Source organism: Eleutherodactylus coqui, chromosome 4 (assembly GCF_035609145.1).
Source record: "Eleutherodactylus coqui strain aEleCoq1 chromosome 4, aEleCoq1.hap1, whole genome shotgun sequence".
NCBI lineage: Eukaryota > Metazoa > Chordata > Amphibia > Anura > Eleutherodactylidae > Eleutherodactylus > Eleutherodactylus coqui.
In genome coordinates, this window is record NC_089840.1 from 37361517 (window position 1) to 37379260 (window position 17744).

At 47.2% G+C, this 17744-nt stretch overlaps 1 protein-coding gene across 4 annotated transcripts in view; it reads right to left on the reverse strand.

Annotated features, from left to right (window-relative positions):
* The window catches only part of LOC136625227 (uncharacterized), a 118037-nt gene extending 100549 nt beyond the window's left edge, over positions 1-17488 (reverse strand). For all 4 annotated transcript variants that reach the window (XR_010792516.1, XR_010792514.1, XR_010792515.1 and 1 more), the window contains exon 1: positions 17377-17488. Coding sequence is in view for 1 of the 4 variants with exons in the window: in XM_066599268.1 (XP_066455365.1) it covers positions 17377-17392 (16 nt within the window). In the remaining 3 variants the exon portion in view is untranslated. The remainder of the gene's footprint in view (positions 1-17376) is intronic.
* Positions 17489-17744: the final 256 nt, after the last annotated feature.

Below are 17744 nucleotides of genomic sequence, written 5' to 3' on the forward strand. Positions count from 1 at the left end.
CCTGCTATAATACCTTCAGCCGCCGCCCAGGTGCCATCTTGGCTCCTTACATCCCATAGCTGTACCTTCTACCTGGCATCCCAATGTTTGCACTTGTAGTACACAACACCAGTGATTAGTGCCTTCTCTGAATTGCATAGGAATAGTCAGAAGCGTCCATCACTGTCCTCTGTGTGTTGATGATATGTTGTCTATCTTATTAAGTGTGTGCTATAAGATAGGGTCAGTATGAGATTTAGTCTAGCGAGGAATATGTAAGGTCTCCTTCAGATAAGTGTCAGGTAGTGAGGGGACAGGTTGCTATGGGTGACGGTAGTGAGGGGACAGGCTGCTATGGGTGACGGTAGTGAGGCGACAGGTTGCTATGGGTAACGGTAGTACTGACAAGGATCAGGGATAGTAGGCAGCCGGACAGAAGGGATGATTACATGATGCAGACAGTCCTGGGATCACACAGTGAGGGAATGAAAGTTTACAGTAGTATTAGATGAAGAGGACAATGGCCTGAGTGCTGCTCTGTGTGCTGGGGGGGTCAGCTCACAAATGGTTACATCCTCTGTTACATGGGAATGCTTGTTTCACCCTCACCCCCGCCTTTCAGCTTTAGAGTTCAGTGAGAAAAAGGGAGGGGGGAGTGTGACTGACTAGCAATGCTCTGCTTGATTGATATGAATCGACTTGTAATGAAGAGTTTAAACCTGTGTGAATAGGGAACGTCCATTCTTGCTGTTATTTGTGTACATGTCAGTTCTGTGATTGGTTTGCAGTGAGTTTGATTGTTAAATGGTGTTTTCAATGTGATAATGTCATGTAAGAGAAATAATAATGAAGTTGTTGATAATATGAGAGCTGAGTGTCCCTATTAAGGGGAGGATATCACAAGGATGCTGCAGTTATCTGTAGGAGTCCAGACATAGTTAAAGCTCTGTTTATCTTACTCCATCACCTCTCCCTGATAAGAGAAATTCCTGAGGGGGGGGGGGGGTGTTAAGGTTGGAGGATCAAGCGACTGCAGATGATTGGAGTAGTAGTAGTTGTGTGAATCTTTATGTTATGCAGTAAACATTGTGTATAGAGAATTATATGTTAATAATTATAGGAGATAGGAAGACTTGACCCCACGATAGATAAAAGTTAATGACAAGTCCTCACACTGTGATGAACGTAAAATGTTCTTAACTGTACCTACACCCCACAGATAAGTGATCCATGTTATACATTGAGTTTGCTGTTTCCACCTGTGGGCGGGGACCAAATACCTGCTGTTGCCTCTGATCCTGGGGTTAGACTTGCTTCGCGCTACCTGGTAATAAAATGAACTAGCTGATAACTCTGGCATAGACGATCCATTCAGGGACTGGTTGAAAGCTTGTTTGGACACTGGTCACAAGTCATATACTCCACACTAGTCTGTGTCAGAATGTGCCTCCATTCTAGTACTCTGCGGTTGCTGCTGTATTCCGTGTATCTGAGGACTGTTACAAAACCTTATTGACACTTCCATCACCAAAACTATGTTCCAAAATATACAAGATGACGAAGAACAAGATGACTTACTGGGTCAGGTGACCACCTCTGTCTGACAAGTGATGGGTAAAAGTTGTATGAAGGAAGCGCCATTTTACTTTGATGATTTTGAAGTGTGACATTTTGATTCCAGTGTGTTCTGATTGTACCGGAGGATCGCTCTAAATAACTGATTGGCACTTCAATAAGTAAGATTTTATATCAGAATGGACAATGATTTATATATGAAGAAAGGAACATCAATTGGATAATAAATCAAGGCCAAGCTTCTCTTGGAGGCGGGCCTAATTGTGGGTACAATTGGTGGAAGAACTTTATAAAGATATATTTGCATAAATGAAATATTTTTATATGAAATAATTACATACTTAGTTTTGAAGTGTGAACCCGGATCTTCTGGCAATAAAGTTTTGGGCCTGATGAAGCCAGGGGGGTCTGTGGTAGAGTCATTTTATATGTGTATTTACTATTATACTGTGTTGATGTATTGATCTAAAGTGGGGAATGTTAAGAAAATTGTAGATCAATGTATCAGTTAATTGTTCTTTTATTGCATTGTAGGCTAGAAATATATAGCATGGTACTAGTGTAAGTAGTGAAGGGGTTAAACGAAACCCTTCTATAGGCTTGCATGTCTTCTGAGGTAGACAGACAGACGAGATTAGACAGTCTGCTAGACCACCCATGTATGTATGTTTATAGACAATGTATACAGGAAATGCATTCCTTTTTCCTCAACTCATAACGGTTTTATTGTATGTAATAGATACACCTTAGGAGGTGTAACTTATGTTAATCATTTTTTGTTTTAGCCTATTATGTATTCTTATTAATCTTGGAGGTATATACTTTTGCTGTGATGTCATTTATGGCATATAATCTTTGACCACCTTAGAATAAATTAGAAATCACTTGATACCGCACAGGCTGGTGTAATTTGTATTTCTCCTGGGTCCAGACTTCTGCACGAGATCTGGGATCGTCTTCTCTTTGATATACACATAAATTCTCCTTACAGACAGATTCCTTAAAGGTTGTCCCGCAGAAGCAAGTGGGGTAAAGCACTTCTGTATGGCCATATTAATGCACTTTGTAATATACATTGTGCATTAAATATTGGCCATACAGAAGTTATACACTTACGCCCTCCGATGCTGGCGCCCCATCTCCATGGCAACTACCAAACTTCTCCTCTGGTCGCCGCAACAGTCGCGCTTGCGCAGAGAAGAATCCTCTTCTGGACGGTCCGGGCTCACGAGCTGTGTCCTGGCTCCTCCCCCTTCTCAGCGTCATCGCGTAGCTCCGCCCCCGCCACGTGGTGCCGATCAGCCAATGAGGTGGCTGTAATCGGCAGTGGAGCTCAGACTGGAGAAGAACATCCACGGTGCACCATGGGAGCAGACCCGCAGTGCACCATGGGAGAAGACCAGCGGTGCACCATGGGAAATGATGGCGGCCATCTTGGAAGAACATTTTTATAACTTCATGAAACAGTTTCATGGTGAGTAGAAACACTCTAAAAAACCGATTTACATGGGTAGTTTGTGATGCTTGCTTAACATGGGGGACTGGGGTGTGAAAAATTTTTTGTTTTGGAGGCGGGACAACCCCTTTAAGTTATCACATGCCACCAATGGGGCGATAGTTAATATAATGACATATTACCCTCCTACATGCTTTTCTGTAGTGATGATGAAGTTACTGGGTATTAGTGTATCTTGACGCCACCTCAACAACAGGGGGTGCCAAGATAGAACGTGGTTAACGACCCCTGTTCGTGATGGGACAATGCCGTGCAGCCTCTTTCTCGGCTTCACAGGTCCTGCTTCTGCCACTGCGCAGACTGTAACCGGCGTCCCAGCAGCCCCGCTGTCACTCTCCCTCGCGCAGCTTTGTATGCTTCCTAGCTCTTGCTGCTGGCCCCGCTGTCACCTCCGCAGCCTAGTAGCGGGGCGCTGTGACTCTCCGTGGCAAACCCTTCCTCCCCATCAGATGTCGGGCTGTTGTCCGCGCTGGTCAGACGTTCTCTCAACGCTGTCAAAGGTCAGTATCCTGAGCCTCCCCCCATCGACGCTCTAAAGCGCTGAGCGATGCAGGGATGTGAAGTGGCGACCGGCGGTGCTCTGCACTCCGTGCCGCAAAACCACAGTCAAGTGCCGATCGCCGACGCTGACTGCTGCGGCCCACAGCAGCGCCCTGAACTCCCCAGCGACGCCGTGGCTCAGCGCTAGGGCCCACAGGAGTGCTGTTACGTTCGGACGAGCGCCGGTCACAGGCGACGTTTACCGCTCCCTGGCACAGGCGCACTGTGAAATGCAGACCAGGAGCTGTCACCTTCCTGCATGGCGTTGTCCGCGGGCCAGCAGCGATCATAAATGCCAAGCACCGCCTCTCATCCTTCCGCTGCTGTTGTGGCCGGCGGGTGCCTACAGGACCTGCGAGGGGAGACAGCCTGACAGCCAATCAGCAACAGGGGGCGGCAACCCCGTCAAACATGTTCTATCTTGGCTCCACCTGTTGTTCAGGTGGCGTCAAGATACACTAATACCAAGTTACTGTGCGGCATGCAAGCTTCATGAAAATCCCCCTCTTGGAGTTAATTATGCAGACTTATCCGTGCAGAGACCACCACGACAGCAGCAATCTGGAGCTCTCTCGCCCCGTCTGGACTCCACACAAGCTCAGTGGAGAGAGAAGAAGCACCCGGTGACACCCATAGACAAGGCCTCAGACTGGGGAAACCTGCATCCAAAGGTGTTCCAAGGTCAGTAGCGGGCTGATCGGGGACTCCCAGCATAGGAATCTTCCTCCACTGGCTCAGTGAGTCCCTCCTGTATGGTGTGGCTGGCGGGTGTGTTGAGGGACAGCCTCACGGGCCTCCTCACTACTCAAGGTCACGGGCTTGTAGACCTCGGGCTTCAGCAGCGGACCCATAGGCCATTCTTTCCCCTTCTACTGGATGGGCGGAGGCAGAGGGATCGCGAGCTGGGGTTTTTTAAACCCCCCAGAGGCTTTCCTGGATGTCGCACTGAAGGCATCTGCCTGGGCGATCTCGGCAATCGAGAACGCGGCTTTGTACGTCTCGAGACTGCGAGCTCCCGTAGCGGTACAGCGAGCCAGGGGACTGTTCTATCTACTCTCCTATGTAGAGGAAGGCAGCAGAGACTGAGCTGGTGGGTTTTAGTCACCCACAGGTCTGGATGGTGGAGGAATTTAGGGCTCAGTAGTGGAGCTCACAGGCTGCTCATCTTCACTGATTACTGGCTAGGACATGTCCCTCCCAATGTAAACTACAGTAAATTTGCTGGGCCCTTTGGAGGCCCTAACCTGAAGCTAAGCCCCATCCACTTTTCAAAAAAGTGGGAATCGTGGTGTAAAGGAAAAAGAGTTACATTTTTTTGCATAAAAGACAGGCATGTGTCAGAATATGCAATCTTTTACCCTCCGCAATTCTGGCACACAGCAAGTGAGAAATCCCCCCCTAAAGTATGGAGAGGAGTCAATAACGCTGATGAAGTAAATCCCACCAAGTCTACCGTGATTCGTGGATGGGAAGGCTGTTTTTTTGGGACTGTTAGTTAGAGCTGCACAGGAAGTTTAGTAAGAATTGATGACCAGGAATCTGCTGCTGAGCTCCGTTTCTTACAGCGACAGGAGGAATCAACATTTTGTCTGCTGATGTGAACTTACTGGGGCATGTAATGATGGCGGCTGCAGGTGGTTAGAATTTATCTAAAAGCATCTATTAGGGTGGCTTCCCACTAGCGATATTTTTTCTTGCGTTGTGAGAGCGAGTGCCTCTCAGCGCAGAGAAAACTCTGTGATATCGCACAGCAGCGCTAGCCCCATTGAAAATATAGGGAGTACATTGCAGACTTCTGTCACAGCTGTGGCAGAAGCTCGTAATGCTATCCTATTGCTGTCATTGGGTCGGCACTGCTGCGGCCCCATTGAAAGCAGTGGGTTACAGGCAACCCCTGCAGCGATGATTTTCCGGGAAGGGCTTGAAATATAAGCCCTTCCCTGATAAATCAGCTCTAGCTGTAAGAAAAAAAGTTTAAAAAAAAATTATACTCACCTAGAAGAGCCGTCCGGCTCTTCTCTCTGGCATGGCAGTCAGACCGGGGATTGAAAAAGCGATGGCGTCATTGACTGAGCGCTCAATCACCGGCAGCACTCAGCCATTGAATGACAGTTGAGAGCTACCTGCGATCAGCAATCCCTGACCCCCAGAAGACAGAAGACTGCCATGCCAGAGAGAAGAGTCACACAGCTCTTTTGGGCAAGTAGAATTTTTTTTTTTTATCCTTTTTTTTTTTTGGCAGCTAGCGCTGATTTTCAGGAAAGGGCTTATATTTCAAGCCCTTCCCTAAAAATCATCGCTGCGGGGGTTGCCTGCAGCCCACTGCTTTTAATTGCGCCGCAGCAGCACCAACCCAATTAAAAGCAATAGGATAGCATCACGAACTTTTGCCACAGCTGCGGCAGAGGATTCCTTCACCCCCGCGGTCCCCGGGGGACATAGTACATAGAACTCATTGAGCAATGTTTACTGAAGAAAGGAGGAGGCAGAAAGGGTTAAAAACCCCTTCTCCTCTGGGTTATCAGCTGTAACTAACAGCTGACAACCGATCCTGCTGCTGATTGATTTTAGAAGCAGGAGGCTTTAATCTCCGCCGTAATTTTACATACGGATAGGCTTAAAGCCCGGGACCAAGGGCTGTATATTTACAGTGCCTGTCACTTAATGGGGTAAAGCAGTATTATTCCATAATGGTAACAAGAGTCCTTCTCTTCCTCTTGCCCATTCAGCTCAAATTAGAGAAGACTACCAGAATGTAAAGAGATTACTCAGTGCATTGAAATATGAGGAATACCGTTGGGAAGTTATTGGAGACTTCAAAATCATTTGCATTCTTGAAGGGTCTTTAAGGAGGGTTTACTAAGTTTCCATACTATCTTTGTCTTTGGGATAGAGACACAAGCGCACACTACTTGTAGACCCTCGAAAGGTATGAATGCCACCTTTGCACATCATAGTAGGCCTCATGAGGCAATTTGACACGGCTTTGGACAAGGAATCAGCAGCATTCAAGTATTTACAAGATCTTTTCACGAAGCTTTCAGCAGCAAAAGTTAAACCCGGCGTTTTTGTTGGACCCCAAATCAAGAAAGTTATTGAGGATCAAGAGTTTCCCCAACCTTCTCAAAGAACCGGAAAAATATGTATGGATCAGTTCTGTTCAAGTAGTTAAAAGCTTCCTAGGAAATCATAAAGCTGAAAACTGTGCTGCAAAATGGGCTGCAGGATGTCTTTAAGAGTACATATCCTTGATGCTCATCTGGGGAGATTTAAAGAGAACCTTGGTGCCTATTCAGAGGAGCAAGGAGAGTGTTTCAAGACATCCTATAATTTGAACATCGCTACCAGGGAAACTACAATGAAACCATGACGAGGGACTAATCCATGAAAGCGATCTGACATACCCTCACAAATCTATACGTTTCTACACATTTCTTTTCATTCATTTGTAACATTTTGGTTAAAATGGTTGGTTTAATATATAATGTTTTTTATCCTTCTATTACCTGAAACCCAAAAGTTTGTGATTTTCCTTAATGAAAATATGTCATTTTTAACGTTTCAGTGCGCACACTGCAAAAACAAAGCTTTTGCAATTTAATAAACTTTTCCATGTTTTTATCATTTATAACACAGGAACAAAACTCGTACTTCATAGTGTATTCGCCCCATGTAAACACATGCAGCGACGTGTCATTCAGTGTAAAAAGCAGTCCTTCACTTTTGAATGACTGTCTGCTTACTGTGAATGTAGGTGGGTGAGGAAAGTGGGGGTGAAGGAATGCTCCCGGCCCGCTCCGCCTGCATTCTGGCAGTGCCCCCGTAGTGACAATAGTCACTGGCACAGCTGATTTGGGTCTGCTAGGACCCTGTAGCTTTGCTGTGCCAGGGGGCTCCTGACAGTCACACGATCGCAGGGTCAAATAGTGGAAGTAATACTTCTACTTTCTCTCTTTAGTTCATAGCTTTCATTGAGCACCATGTAGCCTGGAAAGGAGAAGACAAAAGTGGTTAAAAACTGTTTCTACTTTCTCCTTCAGGTCCTCAGCTATATCTGAGAGCAGATTACAGGAGCTTTTAATCCCATGCTGTACTTCTGCGATTGGCCAGGATTAAAGCCTAGGACCAAGCGCCATGAATTTACCGTGATTGGTCCTTAAGGGGGTAAAGAGACAGCAAAAGCATGTAATTAGCTCCTATAGAACCTATAAAGTGGAGTCGTGAATATTTTTTGAAGTGGCAGGACCAGCGCAACAAGAAGAAAAGTTGTAAATTTTTGTGACTTTTTACACCAGAAATTGGTGAATCTTAACCCTTGCCAATCCACTGTCTGATGTCTAAAGACATTATGATTTAAGACTGTACAGCTCCGATGTTGGAAGACGTCCGTTGGGGTTCTCTTACTGTATATTGCCAGCTTCTCTGCTGTTGGAGCCTATCCGTGTCACCTCATGCAATACTGGCTTTAGCCAGCATATAGCGCCGTTGTATAATGGCAGAAAAGTAGTAAGCCCCCTAGGAAAGCCAGGATACCTATTGTATTGGAAAGGGTTAATGCATGTGTAAAGGCCCATTTAGACACAACGATAATCACTCCAAAGATGTTGCTCAAGCGACTTTTGAGCGATCATCGTTGTGTCATTTACAGTGCAAGATGAGCGATCACCTTGCACTGCCAGCGGAGGATGCAGAAGACAAGCGGGGTGTTCCCGCTCGTCTTCTGCATCCAGATATTTTCTGTACGAGCGCTCCATGCCAGGTATGGAGAACAGAGCTGGACCGCTCTGTTCTTCATACCCAGCCTGTTATCAGAGAGCGGGATACAGCTGAAACAATAGTATCAGCTGTATCCCGCTGTGAATCCCAGATAATGATCATCGTTGTCTTTCAGCATGCTGAAAAACAACGATAAGCGATGGGATAACAAGAACCGTACAATGTAAGTGCAGTTAGACACAACGATTATCGCTCAAAAGACGGATTTTGAGCGATAATCATTGTGTCTAAATGGGCCTTAAACAAGCCAATTAGCCAATGAATGTGCATTTGTTTATTTGTCGGCTGATCGTTGATCCCTTTACACGACGCAATTCCAAACACTCGGCCCTGGTAATTGGACCCATGTATAAGGACCAACAGTATGGCAAACAGCAGCTACAATGGAGCACCGGCTGTCAAGAAGTGCAGATGAAGTGATGATTCAACATGGGGGAAATCTACAGTAAAAGTCCAGCATCGGAGACTCCAGCTTAGTATAATTTCCCCAGCACACAGAATACATGAAGAGGTGCAGGACTCCCCATATATACAGTATATCCTGGTGGGGGATGCACTGGTGTAAATTATACATAAGTCTGTTGGTCCAGGGTGGCCACTCCCCACCTGACAAACCCCGCCTACTTAAAAAAAAACTGGGGACCAAGGAAATTTGCGCTATTTTTACACCAGAAACAGGCGTAAAGCTTTGGTAAATGTGCCCTATATTATAGACCCAGCACATTCCCAGGCTCCTCAGGGGCATATCTGGAGAACAATAAATGTAAACAAACCAGGAAAGTGACTTACAGCTCCTAATATATACAGCAGGATGTGTGCTGTGAGGCCAGTATCCCCAGGAGTAGCGCTACACCAAGCCCTATTCACGAGGCCGGCCACGACGGCGTTCAGCGCAAATCTGAGGTGATCCATCGGCTCATATCAAACCAAATTCATATGTGAGTCTATGGAGCATGCGTTACGCCTCCCTGTCAGCGGAGCGCGCATGCTTTAGGCCCGATGCCCACGGACGGATTTTTGCTGTGGAATTTGCGGCCAGACACCCACCGGCCATTCCGCAGCAATGTCCGTCCATAGCATGCAACGTTAAATGATCCTTCCCTGCACACGAGCGGAAAAAATCAATCATTTGCGTTTTCCGCTCATGGGGGAAGAATCACAGCATGGTCTATTTGGTGCAGGAAATCACACGGATGACTTCCATTGTAGTCAATGGAAGCCGTCTGATCTGCGTGATTCCAAAATGGTAATTTAAAATCAGCGCAGATCTGTGTCATCGCCGGCATGTCATGCGCGCTGGATGAGACACTCGCGGCGGATCTTAACAGCCGAGTATGAGTCACTGGCCGCGGGCAGGAGGCCTTAGTCATTACTATCAGCGGACTGCGCATGCACACCCACTGGTCCCAACACCCCCTAAGGCCCCATGTCCACGGATAAAATAAGATTTAAAATCCGCAGCGTTTTTCCCGCACGCGGATCCGCACCCCATAGGGATGCATTGAACACCCGCAGGTAGTTATATATCTGCAGATGTCATTTTCCCCTGAAGCGCGGATTGTGTGTGCAGGAAAACACCCGCAGCATGCTCCACTTTAGTGCGGGTCTCCCGTGGGGACGGCTCCCGCAGGCTTCTATTGGAGCCTATGGAAGCCGTCTGGATCCACGGTACGCCCGCACCGGAATTTCTGCTCTCCGGCGCGGGAGAGCAGGAGTTCAAAAAAAAACTGGAGTGCCCAGCGCATGCGCGCGGCACACTGCTGGTGCGCCGGGCACATCCGCCGGGCCGAAGAAAGAAGATCCAGCCGCGACGGAGGGAAGACCCACAGCGTCCAGACAGGTAAGTAAAATCTTCTTTTTAGCCTCATGTGCGGCAGGAAAGGAGGGACTCGCTGCGGGATTCTGCATGGAGAATCCACGGCGGGCCTCATTTTCCCCGTGGACATGAGGCCTAACAGTCAGGTCAGAACAGCCCGATGGGGGACAATTCATCAATACGACCATCCAGCTTCTCACATTCCAATAATGTGCCCCTCTCAGACTCCGGTAACGGGTGAAATCTCTTCTCTGCATCGTAGAGGCGTCTAGTGGTCAACAAGCTCCACACAAGAGGAAGAAGAGGTCACCACACACAAGGAGCCTCCGAGAGCCTCTTATAGGGCAAGGGGGGAACCACTTTTAGGGCCTCAAGACTGTTCATCTAAATCACCACAACTCTCATCATTTGTATATCTGCCTGAGATGGAGCTGCATCTATTATTACAGATAACCTCCCTTCTGCCGGCTCTGCGTCTCCTTCATGAAGTCGTCTAGAAGTTGTGGCACAATGCAAGACTGAGCATCCTGTACCGGTCCGACTTCTAGCCCTGCGCTGTCCAGTGGCCATTAGGGGGGCATGGATCTGAGCTGAGCCTGCACTATCGGCACCTGGAGTGGGCTGTGACTGACAGCCACCTCCTGCTCCAACAGTGGGGATCGGTGGGCACACATATCTCTGTGGTTATCTTTTACATGCCATGATCAATGTTGATTGTGGCATGTAAAGGGTTCACTCAGGTGAGGGCGCTCTCTTTGTGATGTCATCGGCTGCAGCAACTGGACACCAGACATTGGCCTGTGATCACTAATGATAACAATAATGCACTGCGATATAGAAGAACTGCAATTAATTCTACAGGGAAGTAAAAAAAATATAGCAATTAAAAAAAATAAGAATACTGTAGTTAAAAATAAATAAATCACTAATAGGCCATCTGCACATGGAAGATCCGGATTCCAACAGCGGACTCTGGCCCTGACCGTAGCCGGTGACCCCGCGTACCCTTAGTTTTCTTCTGTGCTGCATATGGTCCAGCCGTTGCACATGCGCAGTGCAGATTTCCCCGCACTGTCGCTAGGCGGAACGGCTGCGGGTCAGACAGAGCCCGCGTGAAAATGGAGCATGCTGCGATTTTTTTTCGTCCGTGAGCAGAAATTACAATTGATTTCCGCTCGTGTGCAGGAAGCAGCGGATCTCCATAGGCAGTAATGGGCGGTATTTGCTCTGGATTCGCGGTGCGGATGCCGACTGCAGATTCCGCAGCAAATATTCACCATAAACAACCCTTTTTTTACGCACTTTTCCCCTCTCTGCTTATAAAAATATTAATTAACCCCTTAACGACCAGCCCATAGTGTTTTTACGTCCTCCCGAAGTGGGCTCTATTCTCTGAGGACGTAAAAACATGTGTCCTGCAGAGAATAGTGCCCCTCGGGCTGTGGACGTGACAGCTCCATGCTGTCGGTGTCCGCAGGTAGCTGACAGCATGGAGCTGTCATCCCGGGCTGTTCGAAGCCCCCCCCCGGCATTGCGATCGGCGCTATGCAATGGATAGCGCCGATCGCAAAAAAAGTAAATAAAAGTACATAAAAGTTAAAGATTCAGCTGCTCTGATGGATCGGATCCATCGGAGCAGCTGAAATTACTCACCGAGGTCTGGCACGCTGCTCCCCGCTCTCCTGCCGCTCCGGGGCCCGAAGCCGGTCTTCTGCGCATGCGCGCCAGGCGGCATTACGTCAGCCGCATGCGCAGAAGGCCCGGCGGCGCGGGAGATTTAAAATCTCCTGCCTCCCGGCTCCTGTAGGTAGCCGGGAGGCAGGAGATGTCAGCGGGGACTGCGGTGAGCGGTCCCCGGTACCGTGATCGCCGTTATCCAATGGTTAGCGGCGATCGCGAAAAAGTTAAAAAAAAGTTTTAAAAAAGTCAGTTTCACCTCCCCTCATGGATCGGATCCATGTGGGGAGGTGAAAATACTCACCCCCAGTCCTCAGCGGTGTCCCGATGTCCCGGGACCCGAATCCCCGTCTGCGCATGCGCGCCCGATGATTGACATCGGGCGCGTGCACAGACGGGCTCGAGCCCCGGGGAATTTAAAATCCCTCTGCTTCTGGCTGCCATGTGTAGCTAGGAGCAGAGAGATTATACCGGGGACATGATCACTGTCATCCAATGGATGACAGTGATCATGTAAAGTGAAAAAAAAGTGTAAAAAAGTTAAAAAAAAAAAAAGTAAAAAAAAGTTTTTAAAAGTTTAAAAAGCGTACGTTTCATCTCCCCTCATGGATCATATCCGTGAGGGAGGATGAAAGTACGTACCTAAGGCCCCCAGATTTATCCGCGGACCTTACCACAGCTTCTGCACACGCGCCCGTCGCCAAAATGGCGGGCGCATGCGCAAAAGCTGTGGATTGCCAGGATAATTTAAATTCTCCCTGCTCCTGGCTACAAAACGTAGCCAAGAGCATGGAGATTTAATGGGGGTCCGCGGTGAGCGGTTCCTGGTCACGTGTTCGCCATTATCCAATAATGGCGATCACGTAAAAGTAAAAAAAAAAATTTGAAGTTTCATCTCCCCTCACTGATGCGATCGGTGAGAGGAGATGAATCTTTTTACCGGAGGCCTGCGTATTTGAATCCCAACGCGATCTTCCTCCGTGGACCTTCCAGGATTCTGCACATGCGATTGCCGGCAAAAAGCCGGACACATGCGCAGGAGTCGGGGAGCCCAGGAAACTTAAAATCTCCTTGCTCCCAGCGACCAACAGTCACAGAGAGCCTGGAGCAGTGACGGGTGGCCTCGTTGAGCGGTCCCCGGTCACGTGATAAAAAGGTAGCGATCTACCTTAGGCCGGTCTTACATGACCGGATAGGAATGACGGATTCCGCATGCGTCTGATCCGTGGTAATACGCAGATCAATCGCATTGGATTACACAATTCCGCTCACATTAGCGGGTCAGAATTGCGTAATCCACTCGCAGAAAAGAGAACGCAGCAGGTTCTATTTTACTGCGGATATCGGCAAAATAGAGCCCATTGTGCTCCATGGTCGCGGATATACCCGCAGTCCATACGCAACTACATTGTATACGGGCTGCGGGTACCCGCGTCATCGCTAAGCGATGGTGCGGGAAATACAAACAAAGGTGTACTGTGCATGACCGCCTGTGTGAGTAGGCAGTTATGTGCAGTACATTACGCAGCCGTACGCAGGGTCACAGCCGGGCTCACAGATGGGATCCGCTGTGGGCCTCCGCAAGCGGATTCCGCCTGCACCCGCGTGAGCCCGGCGTTATTCAGACCGCTACCTGTGATACGTATTTTACAAGAAGCCCCGGGAACGCTCGCCTTCCTGCAGTTCCAGGAGCACCTTGTTGAGCGCCTTCTATGTGAGACCGCCGCACCTCATCAAGCTTACGGAGACTCACGGAACGCCACTTTTTACACCCCATACCCGCCACTGAGGTCATGAAATACCCCCAAAAAGCATGAGAGGAGGGGGGGGGGGGGGATACCCGGTTTTATTGCCCCAGAGGCCCATTCCAACCAGCCTCCGTAATTACCCGTCTTCGGAAATACTACACAGTTCACATTTTTACTTTTATCTAAGATTTGCGAACGCCAAAAAGGGCGTGGAGGGGGAGGGGGCGAATTTTTAGGGAGTCAATCTTTATTCTGTACAAATAAGCAATGGGGCCTGGAATTTATTCAGTTGTGCCCTAAAATCCAACAGGTGTTCCGTCCTTTATAGGCCTTGCCATGCGTCCTGTAAGTAGATTAGGGCCACAATGGGTATGTTTCTGAACTCGGGACAAACGGGGGTATCCATTTTGGGGTGAACGTCTTCATTCCTATGTGCACTGTACAAAAAAACTGTTTTTAAATTGAAAAAATTGCCAAAAAAATTGAAAATCGTAACTTTTTCCTTCTGCTTTGCTTAGATTCATTCAAATACTGTGGGGTCAAAATACGCAGTACACCCCTAGATGAATTCGTTAAGGGGTCTAGTTTTCAAAATGGGGTCATTTGAGGGGGTTCTTTATAGTTTTGGCCGCTCAATGGCTCTATAAGTGGGCAATGGGGCCTGAAATTTATTCAGTGGTACCCTGAAATCCAACGGGTATTCCTTTCATTGTAGGCCTAGCCATGGGTCCTGTAAGTCTATTAGGGCCACAATGGGTATGTTTCTGAACACGGGACAAACAGGGGTATCCATTTTGGGGTGAAAGCCTTCATTTATATGTGTGCTGTACAAAAAAAACTGTTTTTAAATTGACACAATAGCCCAAAAAATGAAAATCCTATTTTTTTCCTTTTGCTTTGCTTGAATTTATTCAAAAACTGTGGGGTCAAAATATGCAGTACATCCCTAGATAAATTCGTTAAGGGGTCTAGTTTTCAAAATGGGGTCATTTGTGGGGGTTCTCTATGGTTTTGGGTGCTCAAGAACTCTACAAGTGGGCAATGGGGCCTAAAAGGACTTCAAGCAAAATTTGTGTTCCAAAAGCCACCGGTCGCTCCTTTCATTTTGGGCTCCGTTGTGTATCCAGACATAAGATTAGGGCCACAATGGGTATGTCTCTGAACACGGGACAAACAGGGGTATCCATTTTTGGGTGCAAGTCTTCCTTCATATGTGTGCTGTACAAAAAAAGCTGTTTTTAAAATGACAGAATTGCCGAAAAAACGAAAATCACAATTTTTTCCTTTTGCTTGGTTTGAATTCATTCAAAAACTGTGGGGTCAAAATATGCAGTACACCCCTAGATAAATTCCTTAAGGGGTCTAGTTTTCAAAATGGGGTCATTTGTGGGGGTTTTCTATGGTTTTGGGTGCTCAAGAACTCTACATGTGTGCTATGGGGCCTAAAAGGACTTCAAGCAAAATTTCTGTTTTGAAAGACACTGACTACTCCTTTCATTTTGGGCCCCGTTGTGGACTCCGATATAACAATAGGGCCACAATGGGTATATTTCTGAACACGGGAGAAATAGGGGTATCCATTTTGGGGTGTAAATCCTGATTTTCATGTAAACTATAGGAAAAAAATATGTCTTTAAAATGACAGATTTGCAAAAATATGAAATTTTACTTTTTCTCCTCTAAATTGAATTAATTCCTGAAAAAAAACTGTGGGGTCAAAATACTCATGACACCCCTCAGTGAATACATTAAGGGGTGTAGTTTTTAAAATGAGGTCATTTGGGGGGGTATCTATTATTCTGACACTCATGAGCCTTTCCAAACTCGGCTTGGTATAGGAAAACAAAGTGTTCCTCAAAATGCTAAAAAGTAATGTTAAATTTGTACGTCTCCTAAATAGTTAAAAAAAAACGAAAGTTTTTCCAATGTGCGCCCAAAATAAAGTAAACGGGTGGAAATATAAATCTTAGCAAAAATTTCTATATTATGTTTGCACATATTTAAGATATTGCAGTTGGAAATGTGAAAAAATGACGATTTTTTCAAAATTTTCCCAATTTTGGCGCTTTTAATAAATAAACACAATTTCTATCGGTCTATTTTTTCAGCCTAAATGAAGCACAACATGTGGCGAAAAAACAATGTCAGAATCGCTTGAATATGCAAAACCTTTCTGGTGTTTTTCCATGTTAAAGTGACACATGTCAGATTTGCAAAATTTGGCCTGGTCATTAAGGCGCAAACAGGCTTGGTCACTAAGGGGTTAAAAACAAAAACACACATTTGGTATCCTTACATCCGTACTGACCTGTACAATGACTCACCATGTATCCTGCAAGGAAAACAAAATGACAAAAAAACAGCAAAAATACCTATTTGGTTTTATTTTCCTTTGTTATTTTTGCCTTATTGTGTTCAAATTGCAATAAGAGTGATAAAAAAATTTTACCAATAAAAACTTCTGCTTGTTATACAAAAAAGAAAAAAAAATCAAGCCCCCACAGAGCTCCGCCCAGGGAGTAATAAAACGTAATGGTACTTTGAACGCAGCAATGCAAAAACATAACTTCCAAAAAAGAAGGGGTTTTATTAGGCAAAAGTGTTTTAAAAAATTATATATACCATATATTCCGGCGTATAAGACGACCTTTTAACCCCGAAAAATCTGCTCTGTAGACGGGGGATCGTCTTATACGCCGGCTATACTAAAAAAAAAAGTGTGTCCAAAAAAAATAAATTAATTAATTAAAAAAAAAACAAAAAAAAACAGTACTCCCCTCCCCGGCATTCTGCAGCGCTGCTGCAGGCTGTCGCTCCCTCCTCGTCGCCAACAGAGCATTGCTTTCTGGATGCAGGGCTTGAAATCCCCGCCTCCAGAAAGCTAATGATGTGATTGGCTAACTCAGGCAGCATTTTCTCCCTGCCCTCCAAGGAAAAAAAATTGCGCATTTTCCTGTAGAAAAGTTGTGCCGCTGCGCGGAAACCAAACAAGCCGCATTATAGTCAGTCCGGTTGGCGCTGTTCAGTTCCATCCTGACTTGGGGCTTCCCTTTTTCTGCTTTCTGAAAGGGATCTAAAACCACCTGAAACCATTAGAGGGCGTCACATCTACAGGATTACTTTGTATCTCCAGGAGGCATATATCTACATTACTCCGCAATTCCACACCATTCGTTCCTGATTGGTTGTTTGGATTTACTTATTCCCGGTGATTGGTTATTTGGGTTGGCTCGTGTAGAAGCGCGGAGACCGTCCAGAGAACAATCACCGCCAACACTCCTCCCCGCTGCGGCCACCTGGGGGCAGTAAGGAGAAGGACCGCTTTATAATGAGAGACTACCATGTACTGCAGCCGGTCTTCTACTAACAACATGCAGATATAACTGCGCTGCACAGACAAACAACCACCCATAGATTACCAGGTTAGTAATGTTCTTGGAACAGCGCCACCCACAGACACGTCTGTATATTGCAGGCTCTCCCCCCCCCCCCCCCCCCCCCCTCTCCGATATACTGTACATAAATAGGACAATCCTCCAGCCCTCCGCACGGCCGCGAGCAGGACGCCCCCTGCGGTACTGACTGCGGCCGCTGTGCCCCCCGTTATCAGAGCACTTGGTGAGGAGGGTCTGCAGGGATCAGCAGGTCCCGATATGTCAGCTGGAAGAGCCGGGAGATGGGAGAGCCGACATGCCAGGAGGTGGGAGAGCACCGCTGACATGGTGGTAGATGGGGGAGCAGACACTTACCGAGCAGCGCCGGCATCACGGAGAAGGGGCTTCGGTTTACACGCAAACACTGTATTTTCACAAGACGTTAGGAGAGGAGCGGACCAACAACAACACATTCCTGACAGGAGGAGGATACCATGGCGGCGCCGGGATTGGCGGTTGGTCTGTTCAACCAAGCTATGGACCAATCGTGGAGCCGCTGACTCCCAGGACGCCCCGCCCCCTGCCCACTACACCCGCCCCCCGTGTATAATGGGACGTTACACCTGTCCTCGCGCTGGATTTCAAACGATTTCAAAAGTTCTATAGTCACCAGTAGCTCACCAGTGGTCGGCACGTGACACTGGGCGCGCGATGCAACACTCCTACACCGGCCGTGTCTAACC